Below are 18,621 nucleotides of genomic sequence, written 5' to 3' on the forward strand. Positions count from 1 at the left end.
CCAAGCTGGACTGGTCTGACATTAAAGAAAAGATGTGACCATGCATTTCACTTTCTTTTACTCTTGTGTAGTTACTTTTTTAATCTATGATGTTATAGAAGATATTTTAGTGCTGAAGACAGAAGAAAAAAAAAGATCCAATGTTATGCTGGGTACACACTAGGCGATTTCTGATACAATATGGCGAATTGGATTGACATATCGTCTGGATCATCTAGTGTGTATGTACTATGCGCGTTCCCTCGTGGCAACATCGGCTCCTTCCATCGGCCGTGTGTGTACGGCAGATGAAGTGACCCAGCTGCCGACGCCAGGAGGGTGAATGGTGCAAGTGAACGATGTATCGGGCAGTTGCATTATCAGGTTGGGTAATGTGTACCCGACTTCAACCTTACTGAATTGCACATGTTCCGCACAGTGAACAGTCAATGTGACCGATCTTCTAGTCAGTGTTGTTGTTGGCAGCTGGTTAAAGGGAAACTACAGGAGTATTTAAATGGCAGACAAATGTCTGACAGACAAATGACAATCGTACGTTCATTTATGTATTTTCAGTTTATGCGTCTTTTAAGTGTGAATATTCAGAGAGAGATTTTTGGCAGTGATCAGCTTTCACGTTTTCCCTCTCTGTGTATTCAATATGGGTCACATAACCACGTTTCAGTCAGTTTCTGTCATTGACCATAAAAACCTCTGTTTTTGACCACTAGCAGAGGAATTCCCTGGGCTTACAAGGATGTTCCTGTGAGAAAAAGAACTCTCTAGCCCAAGTGCCATTTCAAAGCAACTGCCTCCTAAGTTTGTGTATGAAATTTTTATAGCAACTTTTTTGGGGGCACCTTAGTTTTAAGATGTCAAAGTGTCTTAGTTAAGATGAGAAGAGATTACAACATAATTTAATATCAAGCTGCTATTTTTCCCCCTGCAAGGCTACTATCTGTGTCATCTCACATTATGAGTTTCCAGACAAATAAAATGGCATCTTGAATGTTCTAGAGTGAGCTGCTAATAAACGGTAAGGATGCTCTGGCCTGAGAGATTTTTGTGTGGGTTTTTTTTGTTTTGCTTTTGTGTTTTTCTTATCCCCACAAGACATCAGGGACATATGAGGAATAGCAATATTATCGCTTATATGGAATAAACAGTCACAGTAATAATAAAATAAAATACAGTTGCAGGAGGCCCTTGCAGCACAGGAATTATATCCAGGAATTAAAGCGAGACAACACCTGAAAGGCGCCTAGAGCCAATTTACTAGCGTGCAAAGGGGGGAAGGGACAAAACAAGAAACAAAATGTGATTCGATCCCTGACATTTTAGATAATGACCAACTTAAAGTTTGACTTTTGAGAGCAGAACTTCACAAATAATACTGTTTTATTTTCCTTGTTTTTAATTCTGCAACTAAAGTACAGGCATATATCTGGTAATGACATTATACACACACACCTTAGCTAAACATTGTAAATGAGGAAAGGAGTGACAGGGGTAGGTTAAGGAAATACCCTGGAAATGTTACATATAGGGTAGTGTATTTTAGACATGGGGCACGAAAATATGTCAAACTTATACCACTGCGATCCATCCTGTGAGCAGGTGTACTGTGCACAGGGGCGTTTTAAGAGAGGAGGGGGCCCGTGTGCAGCCTCCGTTTGGGCTCCCTCCTCTCTGTCGGCAGCTCAGTGCAGCACTAAGCGCTGTAGATTCTGGCTTCATCTACTGCGTATGCGCGGGTCTCTGGGAAAATGGTGTCTGTGCCTACTTTCCCAGGGACATCTTTTCTGCGCATGCGCAGATCACCGGGAAAATGGTCACCGTGATTTTCCCAGTGAGTGTTTGCTGCTCTGCAGCGCCGATTCGGTGCTGTAGAGCAGCACTTCGGGAATTGGCGGAGAGGTAAGTATAATTACCTATGGGTGCAGGGTGGGCACCGCACACCTTGCACCCATTATAAAGACACCTATGACTGTGCACCAAAAATCATTTGCCAATTTTTGGAGCTTTAAAGGGATTATGAGCCAGAGTTGTACGCTTTGCTGATGTTTTTCGCAAATTGAGTGAGATTTTTGCCACTGAGCATGCGTCAAGGTGCATTGCCATATTCGCATGCTGCGTGTCCTTAATTGCATTTTGATTGACAGGCAGGGATTGTTTGGGGGGTGGCAACAAGGAAACATAGCTCCGGAGGCCATTCTGAGCAACCGTAGACTCACTCATGGAGTTGATGTTTGCCTGATCTGCGTCCGATGCTGCATATGTGTATACAGCTGCGATGTCTCAGGTGGGCGTCTCAGTACAAGTCCCGGCTGCTGTTACATTAGCATATTTTCACACATCCACAGCTGCAAAAATTTCAGCACAGAAAACCTAATTTATTTTCATTTTGTACAGTTATTGGGAACGACCCTTAATGGGACAGCACTCCCAATGGCCTCTTTGTTATTAATATAGATATTAAAATACTTGTATAATGTTACAAAACAACCTCTGAGGAAAGCATTGCTGAAATATTAGGCTTATATCATTGTTGTGTTGAACAAGACAAAAATAAAATGGGCTACACTGTTATCATAGTGATTAGCATTACTGCCTCACAGCACTGAGGTCTTGTGTTATATTCCCACCAAGGCCCTATATGTTGGTTGTTTATATCTTCTGATGAATTACTTAAATATACTCTGTAAAGTGCTGCGAAATATGTGTGAGCTGTATAAATAAGTGTTAATTAAATTCATTATTTTGTTCCTTTATTTAAAATACAGTTCACATACTATTCTCATTTTTTATATATTGTTTTTAGTTTGACCTGAAAGTCTCGTAATTAAACATGACACGTGGCAGAATTAACTGAAATGTGTTGTACAGCATATTTATAAGTATTGAGCATCACAGAAGCCTATCTAACATTTTAGGTTAGGTCTTCTAGGTACGTTGTTTTTGTGCTATAGATCTGAGCAGTATCAATACAATTTTCAGACGTGAAAGAGAGTACATCTCTTCTGGGGCACCAGCAGGTAAATATGTCTGTTTGAAGGTTATTAACTTGATGATTCCACAACTGGTATACTTGACCCACAGCGGTGAGCCCTGTCCGTAAAATAACACGTCTCTCTCGCCTGCTATTTTTCAGCAGTGTGCACCAGTGCAGACCACCTAGAGGTCACTCTAATAAACTCAGGGTCAGTACATGCCACATCAATGTAAATTCAGTGTGGAAAACCAATGTCTCATTGTATCTAAATTGCAGAGAGAGAATGAATGAGTGACAGCATTAGAAAGAGTGAATGCTATAAATTGGGCTAGTGACATTACAGAAGGCAGATAGATTGTTTTAGGAGACAAATCCTTTTATAAATACTTTTCTAAACCCCCCGAAAGAAAATGTAGTTTGAATAATTACCAGGAGCTTTTTATTTTACACAAAAAAAAAAATACAATACCCAGTCTTTAAACCACACTCTCTAAACCTTTATCGGCTGCAAAATGAAGTCAAATGTATAAAATGGTTACAAAATGAGATACGTCATAGTTATATAGTTATCGTATGGAGGACGATTCCACGTGACTTGGCTTCCTATAGAAATTGGAAAAAAAATCTACTTTTACCAATTGGAAATGTAAAAATCTGTACCTTCCCTAATGGCGTTCTCGGACTGAGGGTGTATCATTTCAATATTGAAAATCAAATTTAGTTTTTAAAATGCAAACTGCAGCTGCAAATGATAGTTGAGTAAGATTAGGAAATACATAAGGGTTAAATAAAATTGTGCACAATGTCACATCATTGAATACACTACTAGGTGATGTAGTCTTGACGTTTGGATGGGCTGGTCTGCAGATTGGCATTGAGATACATAGCCTCTCACCCCAAGGTCACCGGTTCAAATCTGAACAATCTGAAAATCATTAGCATTTTAAAGCTGTTTGTTGACCCTTAAGAGAGGGGTTGGTCGTCTTAGTCCTCTTCCCAGTTCACCACATCCCAAAACCATCATCACTATTGGAAGCTTTCAAGACTGTGGATTAATGAACATTACGACTGAAGTACTGTCTCACCTTCTAGGGGAAGTCTCTCCAGGGAGTGGCTGCAGGACTGTGTTGGAAGTCGGCTATGCTGTTTTCAATATAAATCATATCATTGGCGTTTGGAGCAACACTTGCTTTTCTATACTGTTGATAGTTGTGTGGTTAATTCACTTAGGAGCGATGTAGTGCTGGCATTAGCAGCCCTTACGATTTGTCCCTAATTTGCAGTTTTTATATGCACCATTCTGGGGCTGCAAACTAAAATGCTTGATTTAGGGGCACAATCTGCACGATTTAAGGGTGCCATTTTCGACGTTCCACAGGCACATCACCTGCACATAGCCCCTAATTGAATTAACATCAGTATATTCAGGTAAACTTATAAAATGTATCTCGATCTTCTTAGTGACTGTTTGTATTAGTTAAGGCTTAGTCATGTATCTAGCATTATATACTGTAACTACTTTAGAAAGTTTTCAGTAAAACTTACAATGGAAGTAATACACACCTCAATATGAGGATTGTCTCATAAAAGCATCTTTGCCCTGCCCCCGCTCTGTGTGGCCCCACCCCCTCTGAATGCACTGCTGCTCCTCCTCCCTCCCATTCTCTAAATTGCTGATTGGACTCATCCCATAGCTAGATGAAAAAATCCCATTGTTGCCCTCGGCTCTGATACGGCAACAAGCAATAACTTTATACTACCAGTGATAATTGATCAGAATGTTCGGTTACCTGCTACATATTTTATATGTGTATTAGTGTACCAACCCATGTCCATAGCAAACTGAAAATGCATTGTCTCATGGGGTAAAAGCTAGCAAAGATAATCACTTAAAAAACTATTGCACGTGGCTATACACAGCTCCGTAAGTAGGGGTCCCAGCGCCCAGTGCAGGCCACGCCCCTCCATATGATGTCATAGAGGGGAGGGGCCACAATCACCGGGAATTACCGCAATGTCTGGAGCATCCCTTGGTTGCTCCAGGGGTCAGTAAGGGCAGCGGTGTGCATGCCTGAAGCTTCTTAAGGATGCTTCAGGTGGCGCTGTTACAGAGATTCTGGCTGCAGGGTGCCAATCCAGGCATCCTGCTAGCTAGATACAGGAGCCATGGGTAAGCAAAGGTGCTGTCCACAGGACTCTGCACTCTATGCTTTGGTACCACTTGCACACCTCTTGTTACGGCCCTGACCATACTTTTTGATTAGTGGTGATTATATAGGAAGTCATCCAAGAATTGCTCATTCCATATTCATGGGGGCTGCCTATCTACTTATAATAGTCTATCATATACAGTTTAGGATCCATTATCACTTAAATTATAACTGTTTATTCCACACAAGTTGAAAACTCAATATAAAATTAATGATAAATTGACAAAATGTAAGTGGTTTCTGTAGGCATTCCCACTCTTGTAACTGATTTCCCTAACTTGTCTTTTGATGTACCCCCTGGTCATTATCTAGGGTGGACGAAGAAGTAGATGGTTTTCAATTAAAGTGGCATTGATCCCTCTGGTAATAGGAAAGCAGTGTTGTTGCTACTGGTTACAGTGCGAACACTGCACATCTTATAGTGATCTCCATGTAGTCACAAGAACATTATAAAAAAACAACTTTAAGGCTGAATGCAATAACATTACTGGTTGCATTCTAGTAGTTTGATTAGCTGGACAGTTCCTATGGGACCACAGCATGGACATCAGAAGGATATAACTCCATCAATCATCCCTATTTTTGCATAGCTGTCCAGATTTTGGAGGTCTGATCCGATTAGCAAAGAGTAGGGTGGGTGGGTTTATCTGTGTGGATGCAGGTGTCTCCACAGTGTGTGGAATTAAACACCTAGGTACAATGCCTGGCACTGGCCTAACCGTATACACCATCCCAGGAATTCAATGCCAACCTTGTACCATGGTGGTGAAAGCATAAATATATCTGGGTGATTCTCTGCTTCAGGCAATTAAAAATTGGTTGCGATAGAGAGCAAAAATGATGGAGCAAGATATGGGCAAATCAGTGTGCAAGTGACCTAAAAAAGTGACAGTGTCTTACAGAATACAGCAAGGCTAAAATACAACAAGTGAATGTCCTGGAGTGGCCCAGACCCCTCAGTATTAAATCTGTGGAATGGTCTGAAAATTGCTGCTCACAATAAGGCCCCGTCCAACTAGAACGAGATTTCTAAGAAGAACTGTTATTCATTGCCATATCCAAATGTGCTAAGCCATATCGTCTCACATTGGTAACCGCATCTAATGGTGCTTCTACCAACTATTATCATTATATGCAATTTAGCTTTATTTATTTATTTATATTTGTTTTTTTGACATTTTCTTTTTATTTTGATCAAAATTCTCAAATAGGCCCATTTTGGTGGTTCCATGATGATAAAAAATAAAATAGGAAAATGTTATAAATAGTCATTATACATCTGCAAAATCATAAATGCATATTTAAATTGCTGGTGTCCTAATGGCTCAATGTATTTTTAATTGTTTTATGGACATCACTGATCATTTAATATTGGTAATAAAATGTTTTCCTTCCTCCTTTGTTACCGGTCTGGTCCTGGCTGTGACCAGCCCACATTCAATTCTCAACCCTACGATTGTGTTGTTTTGTGTGTGTGTTCTGCCCTCATTCCTCCCATCTCCACCTAACGCCGCTGCGAAAATGTCTTCATTGTTGTTCTCCCAGATTGTGATATTGTCACAAAACTGTTGCTAGGCAACAAACGTGGTTACCAGCACTGAGCGAATAGCTGAGGGGAAAGAGAAGTGTTGCACCATTGTAGGGTAACCATAGCAATGACCTACTATTACAGAGTAAGGATTTAACATTAACAGCGTTATAGTATGAAACATATGCAATGATGGGATCAGAAATCGTGTTTTACTTTATTGTGAACTTTATTTTCTTAGTCTTCGTTCTTATATGTGGGCCTCTTACGGCTGACATTTTTGGGCTTTGGGGAACTTGCGGGGAACCCTCTCGCTGGCATATCTGCCTATTGTATATCCATAGGGGAAAGTTGGCACGACCAGCCTCCTTTTATGAGTGTGAGAGATGTATAACGGCCCCGCTCTATCATAGACACTGTGCTGCTTGCAGATGACTGAAGGGCTCAGACACATGCTTCGCAGACCTATGACCTATCTCCCCCTTTGAATAAATTTTCTGGAACTGATGAAGCAGGTGGTGTGATTCTGCTTCTGTGTTAAGCTTGTGCATGCAGTTTATGCATTTATTATTTAACCCATGGCTATTTCTTCCTACTGGTAAGCAGGCTTCCTCTTTCAGCAGTGAGTGGGGAAAAGGGCACAGGCAAATCTGTGCTGGAGGTTGATCTTATAGCAGTAAAACATGGCTACAGTTCTGTATTCAGAACAATATATATATTTCTTGTTCTCAGAGCAGAAGGGGGATGAATGGTTGTGAGCAGCTGAGGCTGTGACATACTAACTACTCAGCCTTCCTTGGATAGGCCCTGCTGGTGAGTGGTGTTCACAAGCCAGATGCCATACAGAGAGAGTGGTGATACACACATCCCCGGCAGCTCCTTATGGTGTGTGATTTACAGTGCACGGGGAAGAAAATGAGCAAAATGATGCAATAATAGAAGGCTTTCTTTCTAGTGTTTCTTTGGATTTACTTGTGGTAGGTTATTGTATATGGCTATATCTACTTGGTGTTGGTTATACCTTTTATTTTGCTGTAGTAGTCCAGTTTATTATTAATATATTACTTATTATAGTCCGGTGTTATTCATGTTTATATATGTACTCTTGATGTTCCTAGCCCTAGATGTACCCCACAACGCATGAAAATGGCCCCGTTTGCTCAGGCAGAGGGCAGGTGTTCTCACTGAAGTATGGAAGAGGCACTGGTACCTCTTTTAGCAAAGCAGGCTGAGGATTGTTACCCCCCCCCCCTTCCAGAGGCCACTAAGCCATTACTGTAAAGGGGGCTATGGGGGGGCAGTGTAATTAACGAGATTAAACTCCTGGAATGGCTTATTTGCATACCGCTATAATGAACAGGGATCCTTAATAACCCTGTCCATTGCAACAACACAGTAATAAATAATTATTATTATATTATTGTATATTTTATTATCATCATCATCTTTTATTATTATTATCTTTTATTTTTAAAGCACCTCAAAGCGATTGGAGAGCCGTTCAAGGAATTTACATAGTAACTGTGTGACTTGACATATAAGTAGGATAGAAAGTAAATTGACTTGTTATAGAAACAACAAGGAGCAAGGGAAGATCAGCTACAGTAACTGTATTCTGCAGGGCAGGGAGGGAAAGGCAGCAATGAGACTCTATGAGGGGAATTCAATTAGAGGTGAAAAGCCATATTCGCCTGTTTTTTTGTGAAAAATTTGCCTAAAAAAAATTCCCCAAATTCAATTCCAGGACAATTTCGCCTAAGTGGAAACAATTCTCCAAAAATTATTCTCCAATCAATAGCTGGTGAAAAGAAATGCAAAATCTTTATTTTGGGGTGCAAACGTGGGGAAACAACTCAGACCCCTTGGGACAGCCCCCCAAAGGACAAATACGCAAAAAAAACAGAAACTAAAACCTAAGAAAACCCCAAAAAAGACATGTCATTTTTGGGGTGTAAATTTAAAAAGTGGGGGGATAAACATTAAAAGTAGCGAAAAATACTTCTTGGGGTTCCACAAGTATGGGTCAGGTGTTTTTGGGATTGCAGGTGCTTGCAGCAGGTGGATTTTTCACGGTTTTTAAAAGTTCACTTTAGAGACATAAAAACATGCTAGCACCTATTTTCAAGCACCCCAAATTTGACAGGACTACTTATTTTCACCAAAAAATACAGTTTTATGCCATTCTTCACCACTTTTACAAAAATGCTAATAGCAAGCAATTTACACAACTTAAGTACGCAAAATAGTTTTATGTCCTATGTTAGTGCATCTTTTTCTGGGGTACAGACTGATTTCCCCAATTCTTTCAGTACTTTTCACCTGTTCCGTATTCGCCTATTTCCGTGTTCGCCTGTTTTGCAATTGAATTAGGCGAAAAGCGGGGACGAGCACGGAATAAATTCGCCTCTGAAACAGGCGAATGAAGCGAACAGTCGGACAGGCGAAAACTTCGCCTCTAATTGAATATGGCTCTATAAGTGTGTAAGGCTCTGGCATAATGTTCAGAAGAGAAATTGTTACTGCATATAAGGAATGAAATATAATAACCATTATAACATTATAAATCATTACATAGGTCTGTCATGAAGGAGGATGAGTTATTACTGTGTTTTTGTTATATAAATATATCTAAGAAGTTAAGTATAAATCATAAATAGGACTTCCCAGGCCTGTATAATAGCACAGCCTGATGCTCCGTGTGTGTTGCCATGTAAGCTGTTTGCACCTGTGTGTCTGCTAAAGCACCATTCATTTGTGAGTTCTGTGTCAACATATGGCTCCCTGCCAATCTACTGGCTTCCTCCTATGAAACCTTATTCCTGAGATAGGGAGCCCTTCTAATGACAAGTTAAGATGACACCTCTGACTGCAAAAGCTGACACAATTAATAGCCTCTCTTATTTATGAAAGGTGTTAATTCTGCTAAACTCCAGCTCCTTTTAAAGGTGGTTATGATTAATTATCACTCTGCACATTTTTGTAAAAAAGGTGTGTGATTTCACTTCAGATGGGTTTGTTACAGAAGAAGATAAAATGATTTTCCAATGTCGCTACATTAACCTATTTAAACAACTCGGTCTTTTGTATGTACTGTTATACTGCTCAGTACTAGTATAACTCGGTGTGATTTCTTAGCAGCTAGCAAAAAGTAAGTTATATTCATTGATAGTTAATAAATTCCAAATGTACAAGCAATAATGCTTTAAATTATTCGTATTTAAAATAGACTGGAGATTACTTATTTTGACAGTGATAGAGACACTGGGGAACATTTATGAACATTTGTAACAGTGTTTTAACCCGTAATAATTCATTCAATTCTTTGGGTCATTTTTCTAGTATTGTTAAGTACAATGTTCACGAATATTCTAGAAAGCCCTTGTCATTATTGTATGGCTGATTAGTCTTGCATGGAGTTTATATACATCTATTTTTGGCTTTAATCTCATAATTATTAGGGGTTTGTTTTCATTTATTAACCTTATTAAAATACAGTGGGGTTTAGTTACTAGTGAACGGTCACTATAGTTAATAGTGTAGAGTGCTGCTGACATCTTACTGTATTTAGTGTGTGTGTGTGTGCGCCCTACCACCACCCGAGACGTCTTCTCGCCTACGCACCATTCAGTCACTGCTTTTCTGCCTTCTCTCCTCAGGAACAGAGCGCCATGAGCTGACCTCGTGGAAGAGCTTCTCCTCCATCTTCAAGTTCTTCTCTGAAGCCCTGGAAGCCAAGAACGCAAAAAACAAGACAGTATCTACCAGGCGCTCCAACAGAATTAAGAGTGAAGAATTGTAATAAGAAAGAAATCTAGTGGAGTCTGGGTGATCATGCCGGCCCTCCCTTTCCCTCCCCACATTTGGTTTTTCCAGTCTCCCAGTCCCTCATTAGATTGTTTTCTTCCTAGAGCACAGGGTCATGATGTATACATTTAAATAGCGTTTTGCATTATTTCTAGATGAGTGCAACTGTCAAAGCAATATGGGTTCACCGCTTGTGCTTCCTGTGGTCTGCTGTGTGGATCCCATGCTGGCCATCAGAGCACAGATTAAGGCTGACAGCAGCACTGCACAGTACAGCATGGTGCAAGTCTAATTGCCCTGACGTAGCCCTACACTGTGAGCGGATGCCATGGCTGGTCTGCTCCTCCAGAGCCCTGGACTTGCTTACGTTTTACCTCTACTGCCTGCCCTGTTTAACTCTTACTGTCCTGGGTGGGTTCTCAATGCCTTTACACTATGGAAGATAAACAGTCACGTGCCCTTTCCTATTTTATGCCAGACATAAGCATGTTTTTTTCTGTTTTGTTTGCTTTTTAAATAATGTTCTAGTTAACTCCTTCTGTGCTAAGGGATCCGTAGAGGTCCAATCAGTAGGCTGTGTGCCCTCAGAAGTACCTAAGTTTCCATGACAACACTTCCCATTGTTTTCTTAGATTACAAATAAGTTCTTGTGGTGATGAAGTTTTAACTCCTTGCTCTTATTTTTGTTCAGTTGGTAAAATATTACCTCCATTGCCCCCAACACATCAAAGCAGGCCTCTCTGATAGCTAATGAACCAACCTGCCTTTATATATACAGGATGGGGCGGATTATATTTTATTTCCTCTATTTTATTATGACTCTATCTCTACATTTAAGTGCTGTGAATACTTTTTTTTTACATTGTTATCGGGCAGCGTATTATCACAGTCAGAAATAAGATTATTTTCTTGATTACAAACACTGTGAACCATACACGCAAAAAAAAAAAAAACTTGTTACATAGGATTATTTTTAAGTCCAAATACTTTTTTCCAATAAGTGTTTCAAATTGTAATAATTATTCTTAAAACCAGTATTTTTAATGAAAGCATTTTAATTCTCACCTGCGTACAAATGCATATTATCTGACTAAATATACGTCAGATTCTGAATTGATTTTTTTTTTTTTTTTTTATGTACCTATTTCTTTTAATAATGTACCTTTTTATGTAATATTTTTATGGGATCTATTTGTTGTTGTTTTTTTTGTTTTAGATATTTAAAATTAAGCAGGAAAAAAAACCTATTTTAGATACTGCTTTTATTAAATACAGATGCAGTTGACCCTAGTGGAGGGTTGATTTGTTTTCAGCGTTCAGTGCTGTTATGTCTGCTGCAGATTGCAGAGAAAGTATCCAAATAACTATTTTACTAACAATTAGAAGATTCAGGGTGATCCATGTTGACATTGCACAAATTAGTTTGTAATGTGGGTGGAAATCCTCTACTGTAATGCAGCATTTGTAGCGATTGGCTAGGGAGCTTGGCAAAAGCTTAGGGCACACCTGGGTACTGTGTCCATGAGTACATGGTACACCAGTTTTACCTTCTAGGCAGGGCCGGAGTTGCACGTTTTCCCAGTGACCTGCTCATGCGCTATAGACTCTGGGCACACTCTAGTGCGCTGCTGGCCACCGGGCTGAGGGGGGGAGGGGGCATGCACATGGGCCCCCTCCTCTCTTGAAACGACCCTGCTTCTAGGACTGTATAAACTATTCATCGGAGTCCAGTGTCTTATTTCACAGCGTCAATTGGTGGCCATTAACCCTTCAGCATTTAGTGGCTCCAACTCATGTTGCTGATCCGGAACTTGGCCAAGGAGAATTTTAATTGTAGATTTTTGGGAAATGTAGCTACAAATTCTGAGACTGGGAGTAAAATAACTTTTGTTTTAAATGGATTTGTTCTCCGTTCACTGTGACACATTTATTGAACCCTTTGATGCTGATGATGTTGTTGTAAACCATTTCTGAACCCTGCATGGTAAGTCCTGTCTCATATTCTTCCAACTCTGTTTATTTGGAATGGTAAGTGCATAGCAGTAGTGCACGTGGGGGGTTCTGAGAACCCAGAAACTCCCCCTGACAGACAAGAGAGCGGGCACCATGTTTATTAAGCCCTGTCCCCTCACAGAAAATGGGGAGGAGGCGAAGTCAAAATGATACGATTCCATTAGATTTGTCATTTTGGCCCGGCGAATCGCGGCATTTTGCCGCTGGGGGGAGGGGCCTAATTACATGGTGCCCAGCTGGTCCCGTCCCCATCTGCTACCTGCAGCTGCTGCTGCAAGGTAAGAGAGTGAAAGTGAGTCTGTGTGTTGTATGTGTGACATATACGTGTGCGTGTGTACCATATATGTAATATATATATGTGTGTGTGTGTATATATATATATATATGTGTGTATATATATATATATATATATGTGTGTGTATATATATATATATATATACACAGAGAGAGAGAATCCCCCCCCATAAAAAATCCTGCGTTTGCCCCTGCATAGTGTACATTTTAGAACAAGTTGCATCTGAGCACTGCTGCAGGATTCCTTCCCGATCCCTTATGTTTTAGCTTATCATTATTAAGAACAAAATCACTATATAGAGAACGACAATGTTACCAGGAGTTTGTCTTTTGTTCCTAATTCTAAAAAAAAAATGTAGGCATTTCTATTATGTTGAAACGCACCATTATTTGGACTAATTTGATACCAGGATTCTATATAATGTCATAACCACTAATTAGAGCATTAGACTTTTAAATAGTGAAGCAGGTGGGGTGAAAGTAGAATGATATTGAAGTGCTAATATGGTAAAGCCACTGACATTTCTGGCAGTACCTACATTTCTGGCATCAGCCCAAATGTAATAGTCCTTAGATTTCCATTGGTAATTCTTTTTAAGGTAAAACCAGGTTGGTTTTGCTTTACAACTAATTTGCACTTTAAATCTAGCGGCTATATTGGCCAAACTGCGGCGGTGCCCCCATATCAGAGGTTATTACATTTGGGCCTCAGACACGTACAGTAGAATAGTAATGAGTTCATGCTCTATATAAGCAGTGCTCAGTAACGCATTGGGTGGTGGGATTCTCATACAGGAGATCTAATCAGGTATGTTCCTGCCAGTTTTAAAATAGAAAACTGCCATCATTAACCCAGAGTAGTAGGGTAAGTTCTGTAAAACTGACTGATATATATATTGTACTGGTCTTGACTTTGATATTACATATGTGTCACAGCATGTCTGCCTCACCGTCTGCCTCACTGGGTATTACAGGGTAATACAGCTATTAACACGAGAAAATATCTGTCTGTTCATTCCAAAATTAACCTGAATGTTAACCCAGATGAAAACCATCCAACTAAATTGTGTTCCAGTTATCACCTCACATAGGGGGAAGCACATTCACCGTAACCTCCAGAGATGCAATTAGATTTATTTTTACAAATATATATAGTGCAGCAGATTTTGGTGATACCTGCTGTATCCCCTCTATTTTAATTCACAAAAGCAGTTTCTATGGGGACTGCAAAAGTGCCCAAATTTACCAGAATCCTAAAAGCTTAGCTTTTCAGAGCTTTACGCCATCAGCAAACACCATTTTTTTTCGCATTTTTGTTTCGGTGGAGTCCTTAGGATCCCTCTCTGGTAGCCTACGCTTACACATGCATGGCCCCATGGAAGCACATATTACTGGAACTCCTTGACGGCAGTTTTAGGGTAACGGTGATACTGAGTAACCCACCAAGAGTCCTAGATTGCTAAGTATGGGAAAATCTGTACTCTGTAACAATGCAATATGTAATGAAAGAGAACGCACCCACTGATTTACCCAGGGGTGCTGAGAGGGGGGGTGGGCTTTTTTCTGGGGGGCCCAGGTCAGCTGTTGTGGTGGAAGAAAAGGTAAAGCCTACTGATGGTTAGGTGGAAAATTTAAGGGGCCCCACATTCCTTGTCCCCACAGTTTCATTACCAGCCTAGGCTTAAACAAAAATTATATATACCACAGACAAAACACCTTAGAGTTTCACATGTTTCATTAAGGCTTCTTACACATGATCTGAAATTTCAGAAAACTGTTGTAACTCTTCCACTCAAACTCCAAAAAGCAATGTCATTAAGGCTTATGCCTTAATGGACGTGTTCTTTGCGCAATACAGATATGGTATGCCATCACAACCTGTGGTTAACTGAAGATTCAGCACTCTCTTATGGAGTGAGATTGCTGTCACTCACAAAATAGTGGAGCTGCTATTTCACAGATTTGTGTGCTCGCTGGAATACACACATGCAGTCTTGGCGGGTTGGGTATGTGATGCTAGCACTCGGAATCCCGGCGGTCAAAATCCTGATGCCGGCATCCCAACAGGGTTAGAGTACCGACACCTGTCAGTAAGTATCCTACCCTACTCCTAACCCTCCCCCCTAATGCCTAACAATAACCCTAATACTTACCATTGGCGCAGGAATTCTGACTGGTGTCTGGAATTTTGGCGCCGGCATCTCATCTATGCAACTGAAGGTTTGAGCAGCTATAAAACTCTAAAAAAGTATAAGCCTACCATCCAGGCTGCTCTCTCACCCCATCCACAACGCTCTGTACTCACTATCTGTGTCATACTGTCTTCTCCCCTATCTGGGCCACTCTGTGCTCCCACATGCGCGCTGCTCTGTCTCCCCCATGTTAACTGCTCTGTCTCCCCTTTATTCATGCCACTCTGCCCCGTCCATGCTGCTCTGCCTCCCTCCATGTGCGCTGCAACCCTCCCTAAGCTCACTGCTCTGTCTATCCCTTATATGCAGGACTGTCCCAGCAGCACCTCTCTGTCCACCCATCTGTGTCGCTCTGTTTCCACCCTCAATCCTTGCCACTCTGTCTCCCCCTATCTGCCACTCTGTCTTCCATGCAACACTTTGGCCAAGTAATGTTTCAATTAAAGTGGGGAATGAGTCTTGACAATGGAAATGGTAATTCACTACCACATTTGTCAATGAGGGACACATTTGGAAACAAGGACTAAATGTGAGATGGGGGCTGATTAGGATGTGGGAGTGAGTGGGATGTAGGGTGATGAGTGTCAGATGGAGAGTTAGTAAGAAGGTTAGTGGAAAATTTAAGGGGCCCCGCACTCTTTGTCCCCACAATTGTTTCATTAGCAGTCTAGGCTTAAACAAATATATATATATATATATATATTTATACATAAGGCAATGGAACCCATGGAACTCTTTAAACAAAAATGCCTTAGAGGCAACTAATTTTATTTCAACAGTTTTGTGACATTTTGGAGTCAGTTTTGCAGCAGTTTCATAAATCACTGCTTAGTATATCTGGTGGTTTTGTATGGAGAAAATGTTCATTTTTTTGTCTAAAGTGTGTTTCAGCTGCTGTTTTGGCCTTGGTCAGGATAAATAAACGCTGGCGATCACTTGGGCAGGCATCCTGTAGAGTGCTGCACGGCTTTGGACACTCCGAGCACTCTTCGTCTTCATGGTCCTGGCGGCCCTGCCCACTCAGTGTAACATCATCATGTCACGTGTTTGGGAGCTGGGTCGGCATGGGGTGAGAAATTGTCCTGCTACGGCACTGTCTATTATTGTAAGCATAATAGAATACATTGAGTCCATATCTATTTCATGTGTGATAGCCACCCTCAACCTGACCGCATAGTATTTGGCCATAAACAAATACTGTATGCGTGTATGTCCACATCGGAAGGGTAGTCTGGCCACCACACATCCTGATTGTATTTTCATACATATAATTCAGTTGTCGATTGGGATCGGTGGTATATTGGAGCCTATACATCATGAGATATATGGATACTTAGAGATAAACTATTTAGGCAGCAAAATTGCAGCATATATGGACACCTTAGAACTATTCATTCACCAGTGGCTATTTTGATAAGGACCAATTGACCTGTGAAGCTTCAGTGAATGTATGCTCCCCATCAACATTAGACATAATCTGGGTAAGGAGAACGATGGAAACAGTAAAAAAAAATTTTTTTTAAATGTATAACAATATGAACATTATTCTGTTGTTTTTTTTTTAATAATTATTTTGTAGTATGTGCTTGTACATTTGTTTGCAATTTCAGAAAACAAATTTTATTTTCCATAGCTGAAATAGCAGCATGTGCTATAATGCCGTTATAGAGGTCCCTCAAGTTCTTTTTTTTGTTACACCATTGTAAAATGGATAAACTAGAATGGATATCATACCTATGTATGTTTCAGATCGGGGTAACCTTTATCAATATTTATGCAAACTCAGTGTCAACTGTTTTAATATTTGTGATTCTACATAAATCCTCATTTTGTCACTAATGGGCATATTTATCAAATAAAAATTGTAAGATGTCCCCTGAATACACCCGTTTTTCGGGGTTATCCACAGGTAGTATTGTATCCCCAAAATGTATGTATGGGGACCGCTACAGATCTCAGAGATTTCACAAAGCAGACACCAATAGCGCCACTGGGGTTGGTGTCACCCAGTGTGCCTACTCACCCTGACACCCCACGTCTGTGTACTCCTTGCGCACATGAAGGTGGCATAGCCTCATGCCCACAAAGCCATAGCAGTATACCGGTTTGAGGAGTGACCTTGTGTCACGCCCCCAGCCTTGTCACTTTGGGGGCTTGCTCAGTGCTCTGGGTGTTGCTCTGGCAATCCCCAGCCTCAATCAGCACAGTGTGGATGTTGTACACATGTGTGCGGCATCTGTCACAGCTGCTTGGTGATACCATCTGAGGGAGTGACACCAAAATAGCAGAGCAGCTCTAATGCCATTGTAACCCATGGGCTACATTCCTCAAAAGTTTCTGGGAGAGGGGTCCGCAGTAGAGCGCCTGTATCCCAAACCTGAAAATGGAGTGATTGCATTAGTGATCGATTTACTTCTAAAGCTGGGTACACACTACACTAAATAATGCTGTACCCAGTTGCCGGTGGAACAATACAGCGCACGATGCAGTGGACTGTGGTGCAATGTTTCATTCTATGCTGCATTTAGCAGCATGGAGTCGCTCATCGTATTGTCCCATCTGCTGTGCAGCATAGCAGATAGCATAGCAGATAGGACAATGCAATGAACGACTCGCGGGCTTACGCGTTCGGGTGTACACAATATATTGTTCTGATCTGTATCGGGACCATATACTGTGCGAGGGATTACACAGTTGAACACCTCCCAGGGACGGGTTCCTTTAGAAGCCGCTGTCCCTGCATGTTATTTATTTAGAAATACCGGCGATCCGTAAATTTCATATTGCTGCAATAGCATATTGTCATTTATCGGCACCATGTCCCAATAATTGATAAATATAACACTTCCCTCTGGTAGTGATGAGATTAAATTGTTGATAAAGTGAAAATGGCACAGTATTCAAAATATATTCAGATACAGACTAGACACAGGCAAATCTGGGAATTGAACTGGCAACACACATTGATTTGCGTTTCCAAACCAATAATTTCATGTGCAACTATGATACAATGTTACAGTCCAATCCTTTTTAATACCATTGTTTTTAATCTGATAGTAAATCAGAAAATAGATGATTGTTTCACACACATCACATTAATCTGACAAACCACACACTATGCTGACGGATCCGCCAATCAGGTAAGCTTTACAGACTTACCGATTGGCCACTCGATGTGTGTTCTCTGACATCACAACTGAGCAGACGTTGCGAGTTGAGCTGTCAGTCATCGGCGGTCCTGCAGCAACACACAGCCAGATGCGCCAATATATCAGCCATCTGCTGTGCTGTAGAGCAGGTGCAATGTGTCTGTGAATGATGTCGTTCACAGACATATTGGGGGTACACACCCGCTGATGGGCTCATGGTATGTCGTCTGTTTGATTAAACGGCCGATATATAGCCCAGTGTGTACCCGGCTTTCAAGTAGTTGTAGGATTGTTAGTCTAAGAAAATGAAAAGATGTACATTTATTATCAATTTCTTTCTGTTGGATGAAAATATTACACCTATTCTAACAGGATTATTGTTTGATTTGGCCATCTACATTTGGGAGTATTGGATTTACTGTATTGTTACAGATGTGTAGATCTTGCAGAATTCAATATA

At 40.8% G+C, this 18,621-nt stretch overlaps 1 protein-coding gene across 2 annotated transcripts in view; it reads left to right on the forward strand.

Annotated features, from left to right (window-relative positions):
* Nucleotides 1-11,542, forward strand: part of ARB2A (ARB2 cotranscriptional regulator A) — a 471,272-nt gene extending 459,730 nt beyond the window's left edge. For both annotated transcript variants that reach the window (XM_088444639.1, XM_088444640.1), the window contains exon 11: nt 10,366-11,542. In XM_088444639.1, coding sequence (XP_088300765.1) covers nt 10,366-10,508 — 143 coding nt within the window. In that variant the 3' untranslated portion in view covers nt 10,509-11,542. The remainder of the gene's footprint in view (nt 1-10,365) is intronic.
* Nucleotides 11,543-18,621: the final 7,079 nt, after the last annotated feature.

Source organism: Taudactylus pleione, unplaced genomic scaffold (assembly GCF_031769625.1).
Source record: "Taudactylus pleione unplaced genomic scaffold, aTauple2 ptg000370l, whole genome shotgun sequence".
Taxonomy (NCBI): Eukaryota; Metazoa; Chordata; class Amphibia; order Anura; family Myobatrachidae; genus Taudactylus; species Taudactylus pleione.